The sequence below is a fragment of the Periplaneta americana genome, chromosome 16 (assembly GCF_040183065.1).
Source record: "Periplaneta americana isolate PAMFEO1 chromosome 16, P.americana_PAMFEO1_priV1, whole genome shotgun sequence".
Taxonomy (NCBI): domain Eukaryota; kingdom Metazoa; phylum Arthropoda; class Insecta; order Blattodea; family Blattidae; genus Periplaneta; species Periplaneta americana.
Window position 1 is genome coordinate 153,821,525 of NC_091132.1, and position 26,881 is coordinate 153,848,405.

The 26,881-nt window shown below is 36.2% G+C and overlaps 1 protein-coding gene across 2 annotated transcripts in view; it reads left to right on the plus strand.

The window, feature by feature from the left end:
* Positions 1-26,632, plus strand: part of LOC138691421 (zinc finger protein 235-like) — a 34,821-nt gene extending 8,189 nt beyond the window's left edge. For both annotated transcript variants that reach the window (XM_069813343.1, XM_069813342.1), the window contains 4 exons: positions 1,993-2,093; positions 4,193-4,378; positions 11,385-11,467; positions 23,083-26,632. In XM_069813343.1, coding sequence (XP_069669444.1) covers positions 1,998-2,093; positions 4,193-4,378; positions 11,385-11,467; positions 23,083-24,046 — 1,329 coding nt within the window. In that variant the 5' untranslated portion in view covers positions 1,993-1,997 and the 3' untranslated portion in view covers positions 24,047-26,632. The remainder of the gene's footprint in view (positions 1-1,992; positions 2,094-4,192; positions 4,379-11,384; positions 11,468-23,082) is intronic.
* Positions 26,633-26,881: the final 249 nt, after the last annotated feature.

Sequence of the window (26,881 nt, forward strand, 5' to 3'; positions counted from 1 at the left end):
TCATGCATGTTATACATGCTCTTGGTCTTTGGCTCCAAAGAAAAATATGTCCTCAGGTTTCTGAAAATATGTTAGTTTTTCTGGTAAGAGGCTATTCTTTTCTACCAGCTGACAGAGCCTTTGGGCTAGTAGAAAAGGTTTTGCGTAAGAAGAATAAAATTCTTCCTCCTGAGGAGTATAAGGTGATACATGAAACAGTGGGGACAGTAAAATATTTAGGCACAGACTGGCATGTCAGGGATTTCAAGCTCTTGGCTAATGAATTTCATAACCTCAGTGGCATAAAAGAAATGAAAAGAATAATGCTAAAGAAATGCGAGAAGAATGGGAAAGTGAATATCAGTTTGAAAATGAAACCTACATACCGATGTGACGATTCATCTAAATCATGTGATAGTCTGATGAAAAGTGGTATGTTAATGTCAAAGTACCTCCGAAAGTTACCACCTTGAGATCAATCAGTGATGCCAAAAAATCAAATCTGATTTGCGAAACCTACTCAATAGTAGATTCAGAGACAATTGGAAAGAGGTTGATTCAGTGAAATTGTATGATTTTGTTATTAATACAAATCAGATTAGTGAAAGTTAAAACAATGAGAATGAAGAATGTGATTGTTTGCATGAAGAATCACGTATAGGTAGAATTTAAAATGTTAATGAAATTGTGTGTGCAATCTAAAGCAATGATTAATATATTTTCCAGTGTTTACACCACATTTCATAAATTTGTTACAAAGCTTACTTACTTAAATATTGTAATACTGTATTTTAATACAAATCTTTACAACATATTTTTTATAATTATTTTATAAAGTTTACAAAAATATGTAATATTGTAATACAAGTGTTCACACATTTCGTAATTTTGTTATTAAAGCTTACTTAGATATGGCAGTAATTAATACAAGTGTTCACACCATATTTCATAATTTTGTTATAGAGCTTAATAAAATCCTGATATATAAGGATTGAAGAATAAAGTATACAGGGTGAGCACAAAGTCCCATTACTCCATATTATTGTGTGTCATGAGAATAATGGGGAACATACTGACTCTTTAGATACTTAGGTATACACAGTTAGTGTACAGTGGTTATTTTGTTTTTATGTTTGAATTATGACCAGAATTACATCAATGGTGTGCATATTTGAGGTATTTAAGATATTTAAGGGGGTAACGGAACGTTGTGCTCACCCTGTAAATGGCATGATTATTTAAAATTTATATTCAATGTGAGTTAGAGATCGACCCGAGTGGCCGCCCAATCCAAAGTATGTCTCTTTAGGTAGCTCCGTTCGAAGGGTTGTAGGTAAGAAACTCGCCGTTCCTTATCATTATTTTCCAGCAGAAAGCAATAAAAACTATTGATGTATCGTCCCACGTAGTATGCTGCTGTAAGAACCACAGAAAAACTGACAAATGACAGGGCACAATTCAGCGTGGTTTATAGATGCAAATCGTATTATGTGACAAAATCGCTTCAAAATGTATTAAATCCACTGTTTCGGTGCAAAACGTATTAAGTGCAAACTTCAATTGACAATATCCTGCATTGGATTAAACAATCAGTGTCAGTGTTTATTACATTTGGTGTCATTTCAAAATGCCTAAAAAGTGACATTAAGATATTTAAAATTTTTCCATTATCTTAGCCGTGAAACGTTTTTTACGTTTCCTGTAAAATTTGTTTTTCTGCATTTAATACGATTTGAAACGACACTCCACATCTGATATTAGTATACCTACTTTTATAGAAGGATTTATGTACTTTAATTGTAATAGTCCTACATTGTACATGAACTAGACATTCGATTATTTTTCGTCATAATAACACCTGTACTAAACTACTTCATATTTGTATATGACATCGTTACTACTTAGAGACATGTTTACAAATTTAAGATAAAACATGTCGTAGCAACTTATAAATGAGTTTTTCTGCATAGTTCAGTTTCTGTGAATCACTTCTAATTCCTGAACCTCTTTCAGTTGTGATGGATGAGATCAAGATGGAACTTGAGGTTGACCCATTAGACTTACAACCACATGAGAACACATGCGAAATAAGAGAGAACACGACTTTATCAGAGGTAATCTGAACAGACTTACTGTGTGATTTGCTTATTTGTTTGTCTAACAGTTGCAGAGTGTGAGAACTTAGACGTATACTGAGTAAATGAGCTATCTTATTTTATTATTGAATTCTAGATATTGATGCACATTACCATTTAACTATACTCCAGAGACATGGGTGAAAGTTTTATTCAATATTGCTTTTGTCTAAGTTTTTGAAAATGCTGGAGAATAAGAAAGTAACCAAGCAGGATAAATGTAGATATGAAATAAGGACCAAGTTCAAGAGTGATAAGGCATTAATCGAATTATTTTTTTCAAAAGTGACAATAATGGTACTATCGCAGATTGTAAAAGGAAGAGCATTAATGGTGTTCATTTTATACTTTTCTTGTTAATGATATAATTTGCTAGGAGACGTCGTTGCACATAGACCACTTTTACACTAAACCTAACCTTAGTGTATACAGCGTATATTAAAATTCTAAACTGACCTAACCTAACCTTTTCCTTAATCTGTGACAGGTTAAGTTAGGTTAGTGTTTTATACACTAAGGTTAGGTTTAGTGTAAAAGTGGTCTATGTGCAACGTCGTCTCCTAGCAAATTACCCAGATGTTCATTTATATATACAATCTGATCCGTTTGAGTGTGGATAATATTAATTTATTACTATAAAGCTACTATAATAAAGGTAAAGGTATCCCCGTAACGTGCCATGAAGGCACTTGGGGGCATGGAGGTAGAGCCCCATGCTTTCCATGACCTCGGCACTAGAATGAGGTGGTGTGGTCGGCACCACGCTCTGACCACCTTTTACCCCCGGGAAACACAGTAGGAAAAATTTCTTGCTGGTTATATTATGGTTAAAAGATGGGAGTTTCCATATATTACAATCAACAGCGCATAATCTGAAAGGACAAATGAAAATCGTAGATGATTAAAATTGTTACTACAAATCAACAACTGGCACAATGTGTTCTTTCCTATGCTAAATTTGAGAGTGTTAAAAGAGTTTAATGCGAATTTCGACTAGAGTATTGTGTGCGTAATGTACGTAAATAAGATTCCTTAATGTTGCGATACCGAACATTTCTAGAAACAGGTTTTATGTAAAAAAAAAAAAGAACAAGCAGGAAGTCGCAGGCGAAACCCAGTACGAGAAGCAGCTACATCCTGGCTTGTTCCCCAAACTCCCTAGATCTAACCCCTCCTGACTTCCTCGTATAGGATTTTGTTAAAGACATTGTCTATTCACAGAAACCCAGGAACATTGATGAACTGAGAGTAAATGTTACTCAAGCTTTTCAACAAATCACCCCTCTTATGTTTCAACAGATATGGGCAGAATTTCATCACCGTTATGAGTTATGCTGTGTGTGCAATAGGGGTCATGTTGAGTTCTGAGGAATCTCCCATCCTTCAGTGTTGTATGCACAAAGTTGCAACAAATAAAGTTCAGTAGTAATTGTTTTACAGTGTTTTTATTTTATACATACCCAAAGGGATCGCTCTATATATATTCGATTTTGCTGAAGATTTTCCTTCATTATAAGAGATTTAACTATTTTGTGCTGCTATTTTGTTGTAAATATTTTAGTACAGAACATATTATTTATTCTTCTGCAATAGTAATGGGTTTCTAATGTTGGTATATTGAGGGAGAAGAAGTGTACAGTGTTAAATTTGAGATATATTACATTATTCTTACGAGGATTTTGAAAGCACGCACTATGATGGAGAATCTTGAGGTTAGATATTTTAAATATTTGTGCCTATTGCTATGTTTCTTATAATACCAGTCTTGTATTGTCTTCAGTAATGAAATAACTAATTCGAAAAAAATATATGTACCCATAGTGTAGAATGTAAATCAGATTCTTTTACACATATTACAGGCTGTAAATTTTCTTCAGAGGAGAACACCTTGTTGTTATCTATCATTTATATCCGTAAAATCTTGTTTCTATTCTGCATTTGATTTTGTTCCCTAATTTCTAGCCTCTGAAAGAATTAACCTGTGACTGGCATACAGAACCTGATTGATAGCTATTACCAATGCGGTCAACTTGAAAGTAACTAAATTAATTTATTTATAATATCTTCATGTTTTGTAGGAAGAGAATTTATCGCATTTGCAAGTGGCTGGCATCAAAAGAGAAAGTGTGGACCACAGTTATGATCTCACATCTGAGATAAAAGTTGAAGACACTCCAGAGCCTGCTAGCTCTCCTATAGTGAAGTCTGAACTTGAAACTACTTCAGTGCCTTTCATCTTTGCTATGGTGAAGTCTGAATTTGATGTAAGTGTTTCAGTATCTGTATGCACATGAACCTACAATGCTTTTGAAGTATATCAGAGCCATTAACAATCTCGGAATACTACTAATTGTTTTCTCTTTTAAACTACTCATTTTATAATATGAAAAAAAAAATAATATTGCGCAAATAGATATTTGTTATGAGGAACAGAAGGATGAATTCGAATGCATAGAAAAAATAAACCTAGTAACAGGATTTCATTGTATCTTTACAAAATGCTTCCAGGTTAAAATGTCCATTTCGAAAAGCCCACGTAAATAAAAGTCCACAACATAAATGTCCGCAACTGAAATGTCCATAAATAAAAGTCCACAACATAAATGTCCATAAACATAGATGACATTCAGAACACATTTGATATGTTAAATGACTTTGTACCTGTTGGAATTCATTGGATATATGCAGCATAGGCCTACTTACGTAAGTGGAAGAAGAGTAAGAGGTAGACAGAGGGCTGTGTGTCCCCGATTTCCACCACCAGTATACAACCATTATAAAAGTACACTTCAGAAATTCCAGAGAACCAATGACTCTGTAGAAGGATTCCATTCCAAATTTCACCATAATGTTTTTGCCCACCATAAATACCTTAAATCATACGATTCCTATGGTTGGTCATCATATTCTAGATGATCTTGTATTCTTTATTGCCATTTTTGAACTGATAGGTTACTGATTAAAGCTTAATAAATTTTTAATTAGAAATTTTTGGATAATATGGAATATTAGAACAGCTTGACAATGAAAATTTAACCATTCAAGTGATGGCTGGTCATCAAAACATCTGGCCACCAGTTAATACAGTTTGCGCAACAGATCAGAGACATATTGGAGGAGCAGTACAAAGGAAACAATATTCAGCAATATCTAAGAGCAATATCTTATCATCTGAAAATACACAGGGAATTTGTTGAAGCACAAAACCGACAAAATTTAATAGAATGTAATTTTGTATATTTTCTGAACATTTCTGTATTTTGAGCATATAATTGCTTGATATTTAATCCTGGTAGATATATTCGTTGTGGACATTTATTTCATAAGGAGGTCATGGCAAGGTGGACATTACAGTTGATAGACATGTTCGTTGTGGACATTTATTTCCTATGGACGTCATGGCAAGGTGAACATTACAGTTTCTGGAAAAGTTCGTTGTGGACATCTATTTCATATGGACATCATGGCAAGGTGGGCATTATAGTTTATAGACATGTGCTGTAGGGGAGAATGTTGTACCATTAGCATAGCATACCTTCGAACTTTTTTTTTTTTTTTTTAATTTGTGCTGCTACCCAGAGGACTCAAACTGAAGTAGATTGGGGCAAATCGTAAAACAGCGAACGCTAAGCTCCGCCCATGACCCCTTTCCACTTTTTCCTTACAAGCTCACCACACACTCTAGCGGGAAAGAGTAGAAAAAGGGGTTTTAGGGTGGGGGTGACATCTAGTGGAGGAAAGTGGAACAAAAAGAGTGAATGCGGTATCTACGAAGCAAAAGAGGAACTTCGTCCTGTCTCCCTCTGTCTCTCCTCTCTCTCTCTCCAGCCTCTTCTTCTCTCTTCCTTGCTTCATGTCTCTTTTTTTTTTTTTTTCTTATGACTTTGCAGAGGGTAGGATTCGATCCGTGTAAGTTCCTAACGAAACGCATGCACGCTTTTTGGTCATGCTTTAGACCTCTCGGCTACCAAGGCGAGTTGGTGGTAGAAGGGAAAATGAATGTATATATGTTCAAGGGACCTGATGCAATGTGGCGCAGGGGACAATGACTCAATAGTGTGGGTAGAAAGTGGCGGGCTTGCGAATTTAGCTTGGTAGGGGTTAACTGCGGAGGTGCGCGCTGGTAGAGCTTCATTGTGTCCGTGTCCAGCTACGAGTACAGACGGAATGACGTGTTGTGGTGAGCCTTCATGTGGCGGGTCCTGATTACAGCAAACGAGGCTCTGGTGAGTATTGTGTTACTTCGAGGAGAGTGCAAAGTTAACAGGTGAGTGTTGTTTTATTAAAAGTATGTGTTAGTTCGAGGAAAAAACTTATATATGAAACGTAAATATGAAATATGTGCGAGGTGGTGGGCAGTGATCCACCAGTGTTATTTTATTCAAAGTATGTGTTAGTTCGAGATCCAAACATTGTCTAATGCACATTAATTTGGTTGTATTGTGTTGTGTTGTAAAATATGAAATACGTGCGAGGTGGTAGGCAGTGATCCACCGAAGCGGGGCAGATAATAGAGAGAGACAGTAGAAAGAGAGAGCAGGTGAGTGAGGTGCTGAACGGCGAGGTGGAGATAACTTCCCCTACTGGCGTTTACTGTTTTATGATTTATGCGTAGATTGTAGAGAAAGCCGCTAAGTAACTCTGATATTATTTTGAGTTTGATTTACTGCAAAGTGTGAGTTCTATGGACAAAATAATTTTTTCTAGTACCAAACGTAAATATTTCGTTCATTGATATATGTTTTCTAACACAAAACCAGACTGTATTTGTTAATATATTTCAAGTACGGTGTTTCCCTACCATCTGGTGAGTAATAACATATTTTAATTTCCATGATTTATTCGAGTCTCTAGTTTTGGCAGCCGTATTTGTTTAAAAGTGCACTCTCTTGTACCTTTGAACACAGAACATGTGTACCATGAAACATGTTCCAAGGTACACGATACTATCGCTTTTTATTTTTCATTTATTTTAAGATCATGTTATGAAGTAAATCTGGAGCAAAGAGGCCCCCAATTGATCCGAAAGCCTTAAATAAAGCTGTTGAAGCAGTTATTTCTTCTCCAGGAAATAAAATCTCATTTAGAGAGACCTGCTCTGGTTTATGATGGCAAATACATTATAAATATGATTGTCAATTTTTACATTTATATTGCCACCTATATTCCATATGTTCCAACTTCCAAGAGGGTATGTTCTAAGGTACATGAACCTGTTGTACCTTTGAATACATTACATATCCCTGCATTTTATTTTTTCCATCTGTAATAGATCTAAAACAGGAAAATACATACAGTAAGCTGTAAAGGAATCTTCAATAATTACTTCGAGTATTTTTCAATTTAAAAAATTTCATTTCCCAAAATTAAAAAAAATAAAATGTGGAAAATGTTTAAAGGTATAACGGTCTCCCCTAGACATTTTGCAATTGAAATTTTAACTGCCAACCGTACAATATACGTTCGTTGCTATTGATGTATAAATTACTGTGGTATTCATTAAGTGAAATGTTGAGACTCATATATAGGTTAATTCAAAATTCAGGAAAAGAATTGAATGTTATCGATCTGTCCAAAGAAGTAAATTGGGAAGAAAATAATGATACTGTTTGCGTTATAAAAGTGTTGTTTTATTCTGTTAGAAACAAATTACGGAGAATGACACGGTTTTGAATAATTCACGTGCTGTTGACTACGTTTCTTTGTGTCACAATGCATGTCCCGTATTCCGAAATTTCTTCTTGTGCTTATTGAAGATCTCCCCAGAAACAGGATGTAACATCAAGTGAATGATATATATATTGCATCCATTTGCCGAATAATACTGTATCGTTGAATAGTCAAATGGTTTTACTACGAAATTTCCCTTGAAATTATTTTCCTTTCCCCAGAAACCCATATTATATAATTAATATTTGAGGAGAAAAATTCGCTCTGGCGCCGGCGATCGAACCCGTGTCCTTGGTTCTATGTCCAAGCGCTCTGACCACTGAGCTACGCTGAATTCAATCCACAGCACCGGATCGAATTTCCTCCTTCAATGTTTCCCTTTGTGGCCTGACTCCAAGTTAGGCATATATGTTGACGTATATGTCCAATGTCAACTGCCATTATATTAGGAGCACACTCAGCTGAGTGACTTGTTTGGCCGCACTTAACTGCGGAATCCCGGCCAAACAAGTCACTCAGCCGAGTGTGCTCCTAATATAATGGCAGTTGACATTGGACATATACGTCAACATATATGCCTAACTTGGAGTCAGGCCACAAAGGGAAACACTGAAGGAGGAAGATTCGATCCGGTGCTGTGGATTGAATTCGGCATAGCTCAGTGCTCAGAGCACTTGGTACGTAGAATCAATCTTCAATTGTAAAATAAGCCTTGGGTTATATATTTTGACAATCCGAAACAGAACACTCAAATTTTAGAAATTCATGATAACTGGAGAATTGTTCCTCAGGATGGGGTGCAGTGGTACTATATAGTAAACTAGCAGCCATGGGCTCTAATAGATTGTATTTTATTTCGAATAAATTTTATTCAGCTTCCTCCAACTGAAGGCTGCCTAGAAGACAAAGCTTACCATAAAATTGTTGTTATAATGTAAAAAAAATAAAACAATGGAGAAGAAAAAGAATAAGAAATAGCGCAATTAGAAATAATTGGAAAAGACTGAACAAAACATCCTTAATTCCAGAAGAAACATAAAATTTCCTAGTATCTATTAGCTATTGGATGATCACATCGTTTATTTAGCACTGGTTGCAAGACCCAACTTAAGTGAGCAGATCACCATAGCAAAGAGCTCAATCTATATAACTGTAGAGATGGTTTCTTAGGATTTTTATAGATCCCTTCACTGCAGACATAGATACTTCAGTGACAAGAGTTTGTCCTAGACCAAACTGCTTACAAAAATGCGCGAATCTTTTTGTGATGGTTCCTCTAGCCCCAATCAGTAATCCAATAACTTCGATCGACGTTAGATGATATTTTTCCTTATAATATGGTATAGTGGGGTCGTATATGTCGCATTTTTCCTGATGTACCTCAGCAGGTTGATTTTCGTATGTTTCCATCCTTACAGTTCGATCAATTATGAATCGCTTGTTGATCTTGTCAGGATAGCGATGATGTCAATGCGCCTTGTAGATCCATTTGTGGACAAACCATGGACCTCCTCCTCTACTTGGTAGTTTTTTCCTTGTAGGGCCGATGCTAGGAGGGATCGAATCTTGTGGTGACGACTATTCCTCAGTAGTTCTCCATGAGGACAGGCTCCCAGAATGTGAGCAAGTGTTTCTTTCTCACTCTGACAATGTCGGCAGTGGGTTCCATTCTGAGACCTACCTGGTAGAGCATGTACTGGACATACATTGGCAGTCATCTTAATAGCGTCCTTCCATTCGCTGCTGGTCAATCCATTCGGTTTAGATAGCCATTTATTACCAGGCGTGTATTCTTTATATAGAATGACTCCCTTCCCTTTCTGAGGTAACGTACACCAGGAATCAAATTCTTTGTCTCGTAGGAGTTTTCGTAAAGATGATACGTTTATCTGATCAGAGGAGTCAATATTTGCCAATCCAAGTTTATCCAGACTTGCTTGTATTTCATTGGTCAAGTCACGTGTATTTGAAACATATATGTTGTTTGTCTTTGCAAGCAATTTGCAGGCATTGATAAACTGTAGAAAAGCTTCCCAGCTTGCTTTATAAAGACCAAGTCCTTTGTATTAGGTGAATAAAGCATATTGTCTGGAGTGTCGGATGGAAGATTTAAAATTTCTTTTACTGTAGTTCTAATCAGAATGTCAGCATCAGAGAAAAACTTTGAAGGAATTCTCTTCATCGGAATCGTTTGAAAGGTGTAAATAAGTGAAGGACATATAAAGGTGGATATGATGAGAAACTTCTGGTATGGCTGTAAAAGAGATGATGTTGCTATAGCTTCCAGCTTTTGTTTCAGTTTGTCCATTGTTGCTCTAGGATTGAAGACCGTTGTAGAACTGTAATTGACACCAAGATATTTAATGGTTTCATCTGGAGTTATGGATGGTATAGAGTGACCCGACGTTAAGGTTAAAGCACTATATTCAAGAGATCCATTTTTAATGGACAAGACTTTGGATTTGGTTAGGTTAATTTGTAATCCAATTTCTTCAAACTTCGAAATAGCCTGGCAGGTGAGATTTTTAGCACATTCTACATCTTCACCCAAAATGACAATTCATCAGCGAATTCCATTATATTTATATTTTGGAGATCAGGCATTAAAGAATATCCAAACTCTTCTAAATTCTCATTACATGACAAATCTGTCAATATATGATCTGTAGATAAATTATACAATGAAGGAGAGAGGGGCGAACCTTGTAAAACTCCTTTTTTGATAATGACAGGCTTCGTCTTCTGAATATTGGTAGAAAAATAATATTGTTTATTATTATGATTATTAATATTCTTTTTATTATAATCATCACCACCACCATCACGGTAGCCACAGCCACCATCAATGTCGTTGTTTATATTATTATTATTATTATTATTATTATTATTATTATTATTATTATTATTATTATTTGTATTATTATTATTATGTCTGCATTTACAATGTTTGGTATGAAATTTAATCTAAAATATAATTTTCAGTCTGCCATGGATTCGTTTTATTGAAATATCTAGCAACCTTTTACAATGACAACAGATATCATGAACCATATCTCGATCAGTTTCGAATTCTGCATCTTCTAAATCCGTTTTAACAATCTTATTAGTTATATTTTGTGGTAACTCTCAGTATGTCTAGTTCGCATGTGTCGAGGGAAACGATTTTGTTCTAGTATATTATTCGAAAAAGAAGAAACCCTGTTACAGAGGTTCCTTTCGGAGAAATAAATTTTTCAACAATGATTAAATCGGCAGTGTAATAATTCTTAAATCTTTATCAATTTCCTGTATATTTACCTAAAATTTTGTAGCAAAATCTGGTTGCATAAACTGCAGGACTTTTCTACATGTGCACATATTTTCAATATTCGTAATTTGATTCCAGTGCATTTCAGTAGAGGAAAATAGCCTGAATTTAAGGAGATATATATAAAGGACAGAATGAAACCATTTGGAGAAGAGACTTCGATTTTGTATAAAAGTCATTACAACCTGACTGAAAAATTTGATTGAACTCGTTAGGAACTTCAGATGTGACATAGGAAACAAATCACCTATTTGGTCAACTAAAGTTGTCTTCATTATATGTTGTCTTTCCAGGAAGATTCGTTCGATCTGGACAAAGTTAAGCAGGAAGAGGAAGTGGAAATGTCTTCAAAGAAGGATGAAGTTTTACTTGAGAGGTGAGTGTAATGTTCTTGTTTCGGTTCTTCTTCCAGTCTTTAACACCTTCTATTAATAATTGTGTAGGATTTAAATTTTCGGGTGCATAATACATTTTTTTATGTCATATATGGATTTGCTTATTCATATGGATGCCTCTATATACAGAGCTTTTCATATCTAACTGATTCCTCGAAATATTGACTTACTTTTGCGATTTTTGTGTTCTAGCACTCTGCTTGTAAGAACCTTTCCCATTGCCATACACTCGTTTTGGTTACACATTTGTACACCAGAGATCTCCACTTTTCTTTGTATAGATGACAGAAACTGTCGCTATGAAATTTAAAACTTATGGTTAGAGTAAAAAAGCCATAAATTATGATTAATTACACTGATCTGACACACTAATTATGGCTCACAGTTCTTAACATGCCTCCCACCATGAACAATCTATAAATGCAAGCGACATGCCATCTGCTGCACTTTCGAAAGCATTTCAGGACTAACCATCTATATCGTTTGCAAAAATCTTTCCACCAATTCTGGGATAGTTTGAGGTTAATCTGCAAATACACGATTCTTCACAAATCTCCATAAAAGGATAACCAAGGAGTTAAGTCTGGAGTTTGTGGTGGCCAAGGATTTGGACCTTCACGACAGAACCACCTGTTAGCAAACACTTTGAATATCGCGTGCATAATGGGGAGGAGCCCCATATTGTTGTAAATTATTTTTGTTGTTGTCATGGAATGGAAATGACGTATTCTGGTGGACACATTTCTGACTATATTTCGACTTCTACTGATCAGTTACTTGAAGGAACCCATATATATTAGTACTCAAATGGCATACAGTATACATTATAACCCCTGCTTAGCGATTCTCAGGCTAAAATAACTAGTATTATATATTCTGTGTATTGTATACCAAACATTATAATCATTCAGGTAGAGCTAAAAATATTACTAAATTTACAGTAAATATAATCATATTTTCTAACTCGTCGAGCTCTGAGGTAAGTTACGAATTGGAATCACTCTGAAACTCGCCATTCAAAATTTCTTCTTTCTTTTTGATTGTTCCTGAGTTGGCCAAACATACTTTTTTACCATACCGGTATATACAATAGTGTTACTTGAAGATTAGCCTCAACAATCTTATTAGTTATACTTTGTGTCCAATAGTTTTTTTTTTCCATTTAGTCTGCATTATAAACAGCATAAACTAATAAAAGAAACTTGGAAACGGGATCAACAAAACTCACGAGAATAAAGCAAGCAAAGCAACGAGTTTGTGAAAGGAAATGAATGCAAGATCTTAAAGAATAATAAAGTATATCGCCACCCATGGCGCCACATTACTGTCTCATTGAGATTCACTATGGAAATTGCTGGTACTATAGTTTATTCAATGTCGAATCCATATTTCGGGCTTCATTGTCACAAAATCCACTTCAAAAGTGTTCCTTAAAATCAAGATATTCCTTAAACTGGGATTCCTGAAGATGAGAAGGTACTGTCTATCGATAATGTTAATATGAAATTTGAGTGCTTTTTATAAAAAAAGTGTTAGAGATATCTAAACAACATGAAGAATGCATAGAACAGAGAAAAATTCTCTCTGGTACCGGGTCTCGAACCCGCTTTTCAGCTCTACATGCTAATGCTTCATCCACTAAGCCATACCAGAACCAGTTGCGATGTCAGATTTAATCCCCGCAGTTTGAGGTTTAATTTCTACCTCCCAGTTTTCGCTTTGGTGGCGTACCCTCATGTACCGTGTCATAGAATTTGTGACAGTGGGGCAATGTCTAACACACTATATACAGAGCTGCACTCATTATGAATGACTAATATCCGGCATCCAACAGGATTAGCACTGTCTTGAATCACTGGTAAGAAGAAACCCAAGGGAGTTAAGTCTGGAGATGATGGAATTGGACTTGCGCGACCAATCCATCTATTAGGAAACACTTGGATGCATAATTGGGAGAAGCTCAATCTTGTTGGAAAATTGTTTCTGTAGTGGCTGGTTCTATTGGAAATATTTATGACTAGATCGACTTCTACTGATCAGTGAGGTGGAAGAACCTGTATGTTGGTACTGAAATGACATACGATATACTTTACAATTCTCTTTAGGGATTCACTAGCTGAAATAACTTGCACTACATGTGTGTGTTTTCTATGCCAAAACTTATAATGATTTAATTAGGGCTACAATTATAATTTACAATAAATTTCATTATAACAATGTTGAATTACGAATGTATTTCTCTTTGCATCAATGCAAATCACATTGAATCTCGCCATTCAAAATTTCTTCTTTCTTTTCGATTATTCCCCAGTTGGCCAACCGTGCTTTTCACCCTTCTGCGATAGTGTTATATGAGGATTAGTCTCCACATCCCTCATTATTGTCCACACCTGTGGAGTAACGGTCAGCGCGTCTGGCTGCGAAACCAGGTGGCCCGGGTTCGATTCCCGGTGGGGGCAAGTTACCTGGTTGAGGTTTTTTCCGGGGTTTTCCCTCAACCCAATACGAGCAAATGCTGGGTAACTTTAGGTGCTGGACCCCGGACTCATTTCACCGGCATTATCACCTTCATATCATTCAGACGCTAAATAACCTAGATGTTGATACAGCGTCGTAAAATAACCCAATAACCCTCATTATTTATACTTTCTGCCCGACTGTTAATTTTATTCCATTAGTCGTCATTATAACAATGCATAAACAGCATAAACTAACAAAAGAATCTTGGGAACAGGATCCACACAACTGACGAGAACAAAGCAAGCAAAGCAACCAATCTGTGAAAGCAACTCAATGCAAAACAATAAAGAATAACGCCGCTGCAAGGCACCACATTACTCTCAATTGAGATGTGCTATCGAATTTTTTGGTACTATAGTTTATTGAATATCGAGTTCAAATTTCGACCTTCATTATAACAAAATCACTTCAAATGTATTTCCTTAAGATCAAGATATTCCTTAAATCGGGTTCTCTTAAAAACGATTATGAAGTACAAGATGAGCCAGCCGAACGAAAAGTTTTCAAGGTGCAGAGAAAGAAAGAAAAGTTACTATTAGGTCAATTTAATGAGTAGAAATAACAAGTACATCAGGAATCATCAGCACAGGGCACGCTGGGCCTAGCCTCTCTTACCAGTGGAAAACGCAGTGCACTAGTGCTCTCGTACAGTAGCTGCTAGCGGGTATGCTCTTATCTCTCCCTGTTGCACGACAGTGCACACAGGACGGCACTGCATACCCATTGCACATTTCAGCGAGTGCTGACGACCACTGAAGTACATGAATAACCATTAGCTATACAACAAGAAAAAAATTATTTCTTAAAAATTACGCGAACCAAGTGACCTCTATTGAAACGCATACATTCTTCGATTTTGGCCATGAACTGTTGCAAAACACGTCTCAGCGTATTGTGACTTTGTCTACTTTAACCATCTCACATCCAACAGCAATGTGACTTTTATTTCTAACACCCGGCAACAATGGTCATTCCACTCAACACAGTAGTCGTTACTGCACTCCACACAGCAACAATGACAATACACGACGTGTATTATTGAAAAGAACAACAACTTACTCCTACTTTAAATTAATGTTCACAATGCACTATGTGCAGAACAAAACTGTCAGTTCTCGGTTCACAGTTGGCTTGCCTTCACTAGTTATTCTAGCTCACTGTTCAAGTTCACTGCACTGCATCACACTCACCTGGTGGACACGGTCACAGTTATGGAGTCACTCAAGTTCACTGCACGTCGAATCCAGGTCTGCCAGCTGCGGTTTTCTGCACGTCGAACTCAGGTCTCCCTAGTTGTGTCGCTTGCTGCTGTCTAAGACTGACTGACTCTCTGTCGGCAACTCACGCTTTTATTACTACACCACATATTCTGGAGTCTTCGATTCGCGTGATTTTTTGGACCTTCGAGAACAATCCTCTTCTAGATTTTTTCCTTGCTCTCTTCGCTCAACGCTCTCCCTGTAGTCTTCTCCCCTCCATACCGCGCTACAGTAGCTACCAAAGCTCGAGTTTCCGTTTCCCCATGCCTTCCTCTCGCTAGATGCGCGCGCACACTCCGGAGGCAACTACAACAATCCAGAATGGCGCCACAATATTGACAGTTATCGCAGCGACCTATTCTTGTATACGTTGTTTTAGGGCTGGAATTGTTCTAGGTGGATTGCCCTCAAACACCCTCGTTTTGGGTTGTCCCCATAGTGAGAAATCACATACCATTAAATTAGGGGTCGACCTAGTTGGCAAGTTGGTATAGTGCTGGCCTTCTATGCCCAAGGTTGCGGGTTCGATCCCGGGCCAGGTCGATGGTATTTAAGTGTGCTTAAATGCGACAGGCTCATGTCAGTAGATATACTGGGATATAAAAGAACTCCTGCGGAACAAAATTCTGGCACATCTGGTGACGCTGATATAACCTCTGCAGTTGCGAGCGTCGTTAAATAAAACATAACATTTAACATTAAATTAGGTGACCTAGGCGGACAAGCGATATCCCCTTTCTGCGGCCAGGAAACAAAGCATTCACACTATGCATCGAAATTCTTGCGGTGTGGCTTGTTGCTCTGTCCTGTTGATTAACTGAAAAATGGGCGAGTTTTGGTGTAAAAAAGTTCTGTATCATTTCAACATATCACACTCAATTAACAGTCACTACATTTTCAGCCTCATTCTCAAAAATGGACAGATTATTCCAGTTGAAACTGCGTACCATACTGTTCCCGTTTGGGCATGGAGAGGTTTCTCATGAAGTAAGCTATACTTTACTGCCGACCAATATCGAAAGTTTTGTCTATTCACAAATCCACTGTGGTGGAAGTGCGCCTCGTCACTCATGCACAAGTTATTCACAAGGTCTTCATCCTCTATCAATCTAAAAAGCAAAGCCTCACAAAATCGAATTCTCTGTTGATTATTACTAGAACGAAGAGCCTGAACAATTTGAATTTTTGTATGGGTGATATCGCAGATGCTTATGGAGAATCCTTCTCATTGATGTGCGACTTATTCCAACAGTTATTGCACGACGTCTCGTCGACCATTGTGGTTTACTTAAAACCCCCTATAGAACTCTTTCAATCTTCTCTGGGGTTCGAATTATTTTAACACTACCGCCACTTTTTTTTTTTGTCGTTGATCCAGTTGCCTCTGAGTTACTCACCCAAGATCGAATCGCTTTATCCTAAGGTACAGGCTGGTTGTGCGGTATATTGAAATGCTGACGGAATGCTCGTTGGGTTTGCACCAAATTTTCGTTATGAAGGTAATAAGCTTTAAGAGCATATGCGTGCTGTTCCTCATCCACCGATGCATTTAAATCAAGTAATTGCAGTTTGCAGTAACGATAAGCACCATTTAACAAAGCATAGTAGAAACAAACAACTTGGTTACTAGGGAATGCGGAGATAGTGACGTCACTACCTAAGGAGTCTATAAATTGTAAAGTAGGTAGGTAGAGAAGATATGGTTATATTCATTCTCACCCTCTCCATATGATCAGTATACTCCCATCAAATCTTTCCCTTTGACTGGCCCACCTTGTAGATTATTGGTACAGTAATTTGGCGGAATTTTACGGATTAATCGTTTAAAAAATTTTTAAATCATGTTAAAATGGGGTTTTACAATACTAACATCATTACCATGGATATTAACTTACTACGTCTCCTACTATATTTGATGATTTATTATTCTACTGTCGATTGACAGCCATGACCTCTTCTGTTGTGAAAATGTCGAACTTTATGCTTGTTTATCGGAGAGCTTCCTCTTCTATTGTGAAAATATCGAACTTTATGCTTGTTCCTCAGAGACCTTCCTCTTGTATTGTAAAAATATCAAACCTTATAGTTGTTCGTCTAGAGCTTACAATTGTTTCTGCTTTTATAAACCTGACGACAATATTGTCATATGTTGTCGCTGCCCCTCCGCAGTACGCTATGTGTATTTAAACACATATTGCAGGGGAAAGAAGTGAACATCACTTTCAATTACCTTAATTTGAAAGCTGCTTTCGTTAAAATATGATCACTATTTTTTATGCACATTTGTATTCTGGCTGCAATAACTGTGCATCATGGTAGTTTGCTGCTTTTCTTGGTGCACAATTCGAGTGCTCCGAAGACGCGACAAGTGATAGCAGGCCATTCACACAAGTAGTGCTACACTTTCGCCTGCAGCTTATCTTCAACTTTCATCTCCTGATTCTAGAATGCATTTTGAAGTTATGTTCGCGATTAGACTTTCATACCATGAAATGCAAGCTACTTGTTAAATTGACAGTTTTTTTATAAAATTCAGAATAAAGTAATGAGCTAGTATAAAAGGATGGGGTTGAGTTGGAGGGTGAAAATTTGAGAATTATTATGAAAAATACAAACTTTTGCCAGTGTTAGGAAGTTTTATCTGTCTGTCTATCCGTCCATTAATGTATCTATCTGTTTGTGTGTCTGTTTGTCTGTGTCTGTCCATCTATCTCTCTGTCTGTCTGTCTCTCTGAGTGTCTATCTATTTAGTATCTATCTCGCCATTGTGTGTCTGCCTGTTTATATCTCTGTGACTCACTCTCTTTTTGACTTTCAGTCTACCTATCTTGCTTTCTACCTACCTACTTACCTAACTATATTATGCATTTATTTATTTAATTTTATTTCGTTATTTTCTATTTATTCATTTGTTTCTTTAGTTTTTTCTTTATGTATATATTTTAATTTTTAGAATAGAACCCTTAACTGTATTATTGAGTCCTACATTAGTAAATTTTTTATCACTATTTATTATTTCCATTGTAATAGGAATTTCTGCTGATGCTTTTTATTCTTTTACAAACGACATGTAAAATCCATAAGAACTCACTGTGTTGAAGCAGGTATTTTTTATTTTTATGTTCTAATTATTTATGATTTAATTTTTGTAATAGAGCTGCGAGGAAGACGCGAATAAAATTTAACAACTTTTCTATGGAAAGTCAGAAAATAAATTGTAATAGTTTTTGTTGTTTAGTCAACTGTCCGAAGACAGATTTGAACCTCATAAGTAACACCAATATGGCATCACTCATAAGGCAACTAGGTCAGGAAATAATGTGGTAGGGTCGCGAGTTCTCCCCCGCCCCCCACTGCATACATCGCCGATTAGCTACATGTTCCACTAATCAGACTTCACATGCACACAAACAATTGTTGTTCCTCTGACATATATCGTCAAGTGAGATGTACTGCCTGATAAATAATAGACGTACATATCAGCCAGGACCTCAATCAGAGGTAATTATAATAGTATCACATAAAAATGTGCCCACTTTGTAGGCCTACATTAATCAAAACCTATTCAATTTTCATTTTCTCAGGCTCAGATATATCCATGACTGAGAACCAGACTGTTCTGAGTCCAACTTTTTATAAGAAAGACGTCTGTTTTTCATTCTGTTCCAGTTCTTGTCTGCATATATGAATCGAACAAAACCTCTCCATAAGGTTGCTATGAAGCTATTCCAAATTGTTTCATAAAGCTTTGAATGTCAGGATCTTAAAGTAGCTCTCCTGCAAAAAAAAAAAAAAAAAATAGTACAATGAACTTGAAACAGTCTAGTTCTGGGCCATTGATATATGAAAAGTGTTATTCCCTTATAATTCTTATCATATGCACCAGAACATTGGAGCAAAAAAAAACTAATAAAGAGCTTGATCAGCTAATGCATTGGTTCCCAAACTTTTTAGATTGCGGATCCCTTACTTACTTAGAAATGGCTTCTACGGAACCCAAAGGGTCATTGCCACCCTCACATAAGCTCGCCATCAGTCCCTATCGTGTGCAATATTAATCCATTCTCTATCATCATATCCCACCTCCCTCAGATCCATTTTAATATTATCCTCCCATCTACGTCACGGCCTCTCCAAAGGTCTTTTTCCCTCCGACTCCTAACTAACACTCTATATGTATTTCTGGATTCGACCATATGTGCTACATGCCTTGCCCATCTCGAACGTCGGGATTTAACGTTCCTAATTCTGTCAGGTGAAGAATATAATGCTTGCCGTTCTGCGTTGTGTAACTTTCTCCATCCTGCTGTAACTTCATCCCTTTTAGCCCCAAATATTATCCTAATAACCTTATTCTCAAACACACTTAATCTCTATTCCTCTCTCAAAGTGAAAAATACATGTCAAAATTTATTGCTGACTAAATAACACTGTCAATCAACATTACCTCTCATAATACATTACAAAAACTTATTCTTACACTGTTTGTCTCGAGAAAAAACTCTGTAAACATTCAAACACACAAAGCAGATAAGAACTAACAAACTAATAACTCGCCACCCTCGCCAAGCAGACAAACATTTTCAATAGAATTGACTACCTTCTGGAAAAAGAAAATCGTGTTTTCTATAACTGCTCGAAGGACAGCTCATGCAATGGTGAGATCTGGTCATCTACCCTTGCCGATATATTAACTTTCACATGTACAGTCACATACAGTACTGTACAATATTTTCGAGAAAAACGGTAGTATTATATGTTATTTATTTAAGAATATATACATTTCCAACCGTGGATTCTGTGATAAATGTTGGTGCAACCCCAGGGAACCGCGGAGCACTCTTTGGGAAGCACTGAGCTATTGAAAGGCGAGAACTTTATCAAATCTATTAGGCTGAGATAGTTTAGACATGGAGTGAGAATGGAGGAAGGAAGGCTTCCTAAGATGACAATGAACGGAAGAATAGAAGGAGAAAGCAGGAGAGGAAGACCAAAGTAAAGGTGGATGGACGGCATTTTGCGAGACGTTACAAGTCTGGGAGTGAGTAATTGGAGGACTGTGGTGGGGACAGAGTGAAGTGAAAGTTTCAACAAAAGCTATAGATGAATATATGACTACATTTGATTACCTTGCATTAAGAAAGAGGGAACAGATGGTTCCATATCCGCTGCGTTTTGAGTAGTTCGTAGTTCACACTTCGCACTATTCGACTTACTCAATATTTTGTATTACTGCATTGAGAAATTAGCAACATATGATCATTGATTTTGAATGTCAATATTCTTACATCATACGTCTGTCTCCATTTCTGCAGCTTTGTTCGTCAGATTGAGCACCTTTGTTCTAACCATGGAACATGAACTTCGGGCTCGTTTGCGTTCTGTTTTAAAATCACTTATGATCAGCCCTTACAGCGCCAAAAGCCTATTTCTGTATACTGTTCTATTTATGTTAGGTTAATAGTGTAACTGGATTGCTTAATTCAGCTTTATATGCAGAGGGTGCCAAAAAAATGTATACACTCTTGAATAGCTCATAACTAACTTACTTTTTTTTATATCTTTTCAAGTGTGACCACTTAAAATAATGGCTCAAATCAGACTAAACTTTGAGTATAGAAAATTCATTCTAAAGTACTGCTGGAAGACTGAGAACATAAGTGAAGTGCAAAGACGGTTCAGAATGGAGTTTCAACGAGATTCATCAATGCGACTCGCAATTGCTCATTTGCGAGCTAAGTTTGAAGATGAAGGAACTGTTCAGAATATCCATAAGAACAATTCTGGAAGACCACAAACATCCACCAGCCCCACAAGAGAAAGAGAATTCATCGAAATGTTTCAGCAATATCTTAGAAAATCTGTTTGGCAAGCAGCTTGTGAGGCAGGACTTTCAAAATCCAATGTCCATCGCGTTTTGAAGCGTGTTCAATGAAAATGATCATGACTGGAGAATTGAATTTTGTGAGTGGCACCAAGTAAAATGTGTGTAGGTCAATCAATTTCCATACAAGATTGTTTGGAGTGATGAAGCCACGTTTAAGTTAAATGGCTCAATTAATCGTTACAGTTGCACCTACTGGGCATCTAACAATCCTCATGTGACAGTGGAACACCATGTGAACTTACCAGGAGTTACAGTGTGGTGTGGTTTGTCAGCATTTAGTTTAATTGGACCTTTCTTTGTTGATGGTACTGTGACTGGTGCAATTTACCTCAACTTGCTAAAGGAATCCACCATGCCATGCATCGAAGAGATGTTTAGGAATAAAGGATGGTACTTCCAGCAGGATGGAGCACCTCCCCACTACCACGCGACGTGAGGGCCTATCTTAACGGCCACCTGCAGAACAGATGGATAGAATGAAGAGGTAGTACAGAATACTCCCCTTGCTTACAGAACTTGACTATGATGAATTTTTTTCTGTGGGGACATGTCAAGCACAATGTTTATAGCACAAACCAGATACAATCGATGAGTTGAGAGCAGCCATTGAAAGAGAATGTGCCCAAATACCAATCAAAATGATTAGGAACATTTTGGATTCCATCGGTCAGCGTTATCAGCTGTGCCTGGACCACAATGGCCAACAATTTGAACACTTTCAATAAATGACTGGTTTCTACATTGGTTCACATTATTTTTAATTTTGAAACTTTTCTATATCATAATAATTCTTAACATTGTAGTCTTTGAAAGAGTGTATACATTTTTTTGGTACCCTCTGTATATTTATATAGCGACAGACGTTTATTTTGATATCATTTATTTAATGTTATGAATGATGTTATATTCAAATGCAACTATATTCTATTTCACAACCACTCTAATCTTATAAATCTTATTATGCTGAACCGCAAACAAAAAACCCTTGATCTGCTGGCAGATGGTAAACATAGTGTCTGTGGTTTGTTCAAACATTCTATATTCCGTTCTACAGGGTGATTGAAGAAGAATTACTTCACTGACGGAGCTTATTTCCGAAGACATTCTAAGCAAAAATGTCATAAACATTTGTCCTAATCTCAATATTCTCAGACATACACCAATTTGAAGTTATTAGTCAAATACCATTATTATTTATTTTTGAAGGTAAAAGAGTATTACAAATAGATAATGAACTATTCAAAAGTATCATTAGCTATTATTCTGAAACTAAAATTTTTGTGAATCCCATAGTTGCTTTTTACAGAATTTCTTTTCGATCTTTAACTACAAAATTACAGTTTTCTTACGTTTTTATCACAACAAATGTTACAAATGATGCCGCTCTTGTAAATTCTTCAAGACTGTACATTAGGATGTATAATTAAACTGTAAAGAAACACATTTCTAAAGTCGTATGATTTGTAACAATTTTTATGATAATTGCTTAAAAATGTAATTTTTAGTTAATAACTGGAAAACAATATCTGTACAAAGCAATTAAGAACACATTTTTTTTAGCTTCAGAACACTAGCCAATTAAAGGAATGATACTTCTTAATAGATCATTCTCTATTTGTATTATTCTTTTATCCTTAAAATTAAAGAGAAAAGGTATTTTACAAAGAAATTCAAATTAGTGTAACACTGAAAATATCGAGATTAGGACAAATGTTTATTTAACATTTTTGTTGAGAATGTCTTTGGAAATAAGCTCCGTAAGTGGCGTAAATCCTCATGACTCACTCTGTATACAGCAGAAAGTGAAAACCGAAACTGTGCTTGTAATATCTAGTGTTCAAATGTGATTCATTCGATTCCTCTTTCTTGATTTCAATGCATATTTATTTTGAATTTACGATTTGTATAGATTGTTAACGTTTCATTTCAGAAATGCCAATAATGTTAAGAAGAGTCACTCAACAGAATGCAACTCCATTGCTCGTGATCAAGACGAATTAACACAGTGTTGCAGCTACAACCTTGACAGTTCAATTGCTTGTGACTTAAGCAGTGAGTCTAATAAGTGTAACATCTGTAATGAGGTTTTTGAAACGGCTGAATCTTTACAACGTCATTTCCAGACTCATGCATTGGAAAAGTCACTAAAATGTGATATCTGTGGAAAGTGTTTCTCACAATCAGCTAAAATAAAACAGCACTACCGCATACACACAAGGGTGATGCCATTCAAATGCGATGTCTGTGGAAAGTGTTTCTCACGATCGGAACATCTAATACTTCACTCCCAAATACACACAGGAATGGGGCCATTCAAATGTGATTTCTGTGGAAAGTGTTTCTCAGATTCCGCAAAATTAAAACGGCACTACCGGATACACACAGGAGAGAGGCCATTCAAATGCGATGTCTGTGGAAAGTGTTTCTCAGGATCGGGAAATCTAAAAAATCACTCCCGCACACACACTGGGGAGAGGCCATTCAAATGCGATGTGTGTGGAAAATCTTTCTCACATTTGTCAAATCTAAAATATCACTCCCACATTCACACAGGGGAGAGGCGATTCAAATGCGATCTGTGTGGAAAGTCTTTCATAAAGTTGAGTTGTTTAAAATATCACTCAGGCTTACACATGACAGAAAGGCCATATAAATGCGATGTCTGTGAAAAGTCTTTCTCACTATCAAAAACACTGAAAGAGCATTCCCGTGTACATTCTGGCGAGAGACCATTTACATGCGATGTTTGTGGAAAAAATTATACCACATCTTCACATCTGAAAAACCATTTAGTCCTACATACGGGCGAAAGGTCTTTCAAGTGTGATTACTGTGGAAAATGTTTCGCACTTAAGGCATACCTAAAGACACATATACGCCTACACGTAGGATAAAGATAATTTGTGGGCAATATATGTGTAAATTATTTATGGAGACAAAGAAAATAGACGTACACATCTACTTCTTCATTCATGCAAAAATATGGGAAGTGATATGCACAGGGTGCGAATTAACAGGAGGGGGGATTTCCCCTTTGGAAAGTTATCGTCCTCTCATAAATTCGAATTAATATCTCTGTCCCCCCTCACAAAATGTAATTGAGGACCGTTTTTGCAAAACTTGCTAACTGCAAAATTGAGATTTTGATGGATTCGTTAACATAAGGGAGGCCTCTACATGATGTTCAAGCCGTCCTAGTAAAATTGGGTTATTTCTCTTCATTGTAGTGTGTCAAAGTGTGATGGTTTTTTCAGAACTTGCTTTCTGATATAAGTGAGAGTTACAGCAAAACTTACTTACTATAGCGTTTTGTCTCTCCTGTAAAATTTAGTTTCTTTTCAGTTAGCAAGTTTTGCAAAAACGGTCCTCAGTTGTGTTAATAGGAGTATAATTTATAATTATGTAATATCAACAGGCAGCTGCCAACAATAACTTAGGAATTTACACATTTTATCGTAAAAATATTTATGGATATTATTATTATTATTATTATTATTATTATTATTATTATTATTATTATTATTATTGTTGTTTTCTCGTTGCCAAACTTTCAGAACGGCCCCGAGGTTCACTCGGCCTCCTATAAAATGGAGTACCGGGTCTTTCCCGGGGGTAAAAGGTGGTCAGAGCGTGGTGCCGACCACAACACCTCATTCTAGTGCAGAGGTCATGGAAAGCATGGGGCTCTACCTCCATGCCCTCCAAGTGCCTTCATGGCATTTTACCGGGATACCTTTACCTTTTTTTTTTTAACTTTTTATTATATTATTATTGTAATCAAGATTCAAGGCAAGGAACTCTCTCTGATGAAACACTGAGCCGTATTGAATGAGGATAATAATAAATTTTATTTGTGGCATTTTCTGTCTAGAATTTTATCCCCTCCTCATTACAAATCTTAAGTCGCATCCTGGATATGCAACAGGATATCCCGAAGAATATTCACAACATTATTTCTTCCTTAATTACATTGAAGGGATGAGAATGATTAAATCCTAATGTACACAGAAAAAGAATTTACAGGAGTGCGTCTTGAAGATTATTTCTCTGACATATACTTACGTCATTTGTTGAGCAATTTTTATAGTATTTTACTGGTAATTTTCCCACACACGTAAGAAATGAAATCGCACAGAAAACCTTTTTTGTTCAAAGCGAGACTTTGAATTATCTTGTTCTCACCCCTTCATATTGAAGAACAGTGCTGGTCATTTGTAATTGATTGTTGTTCTTAATATTTGGTTAGTTTAACAAGAAAATGGATAATCACGAAGAAATGGGAAGTGTAGAAGAGAGATAAGAAGAACAACTGGTTTGTTAATATACTAATAGAATGACCAGGATTATTAAACAAGTTTAAAACTTCTGTTGTAAGAAGTGATGAAAAAAAAGTCATCGAGGCTATAAATGTTGAGGTGGAATAATACAGCGGAAAAAAAAAAATACGATAAACTAATTATGAAGAAAATTAATAAGTTGAAAAATAAAGTCAAAATTAGACTGGCCCAAAACGTTAACCATCAAATTTACATGCAACCTAAAATATTGTACGCAAACAGTGCTTTTGCACGTAAATTAAATGTATTATAAACACGTCATAGAATCATTTTGCTAAAAATACATTTTTAAGAATGATAACAAAAATCAACTAATAGAATTCCACTTAAGTTATCTCAAAATCAACATTTGAGTAGTCCATTACATAAATTGATCGTAGAAAATTTTTTTAATAAACCCTATATAACTTTTTATATTCATGTTCTGATGGTTCTCGTTTTTCCTTGTAGCATTTTCTAGCACGAATTTGCATAAATTCTGCCATTTTAAACCGTATAAAATGCTTATGCTAAGCTAACGGAGTCTCAATCAGGGCAGACTATGATTTTCCTTACTTTCTACTTAGAAGGAGATGTATATTTTTCTTGTTATGCATACAAATAGTATTTTATACTACCAATTCTAGCATAAACTAAACACTGCCTTCCAGATCAACTTTCTGCTACGAAGGATAGAATACACTATGCATTTTATACTTAAAGACATTAGTATATGCTACGAAAACCTTAGCAATTTCATTAACTTCAACTTTATGCATTCCACCCTTTACCTCTAATGGCTGAACTCAGAACGCACAAATGCGAATTTCAACAAAAGAGTGGTTTATTACACTCAAGACATATGTAGTATGTGCTAATATATTGCAACAGTATATATGTTAAGATAGGGTGGGTATAATAAACGTGTCCAATTTCTATAATAAAGTGAAAGTTCTGTAAAATGAACAGCACATGTGTTTGTGTTTCTTGTATAGCATTCCTTTATGTGCTGACCATAAAACATTTAATGCAAATATATTTTCTGTACCTAGTTTTGTAACTTTATGAGTTCCTCACACATCCGTAAATGTACATTTCATTCATAGTGCTTCTCCTAAGGGCAGGTCTTTCACTGCAAACTCAGCATTTTTCAGTTTTTCCTATTTTCTGCCTTCCTCTTTGTCTCCTCATATGATCCATATATTTTAATGACGTCCATTATCTCATATTCCTTCTCCCTGAAATCTTCTCCCGTTCTCCATTCCTTCCGTGCATCCTTCAGAAGGCAGTTTCTTCTCAACCAATGACCCAGCCAATTCCGTTTTCTCTTTCTGATCGTTTCAGAATCATTCATTCTTCATCCACTCTTTTCAACACAGCTTCGTTTCTTATTCTGTCTGTCCATTTCATACA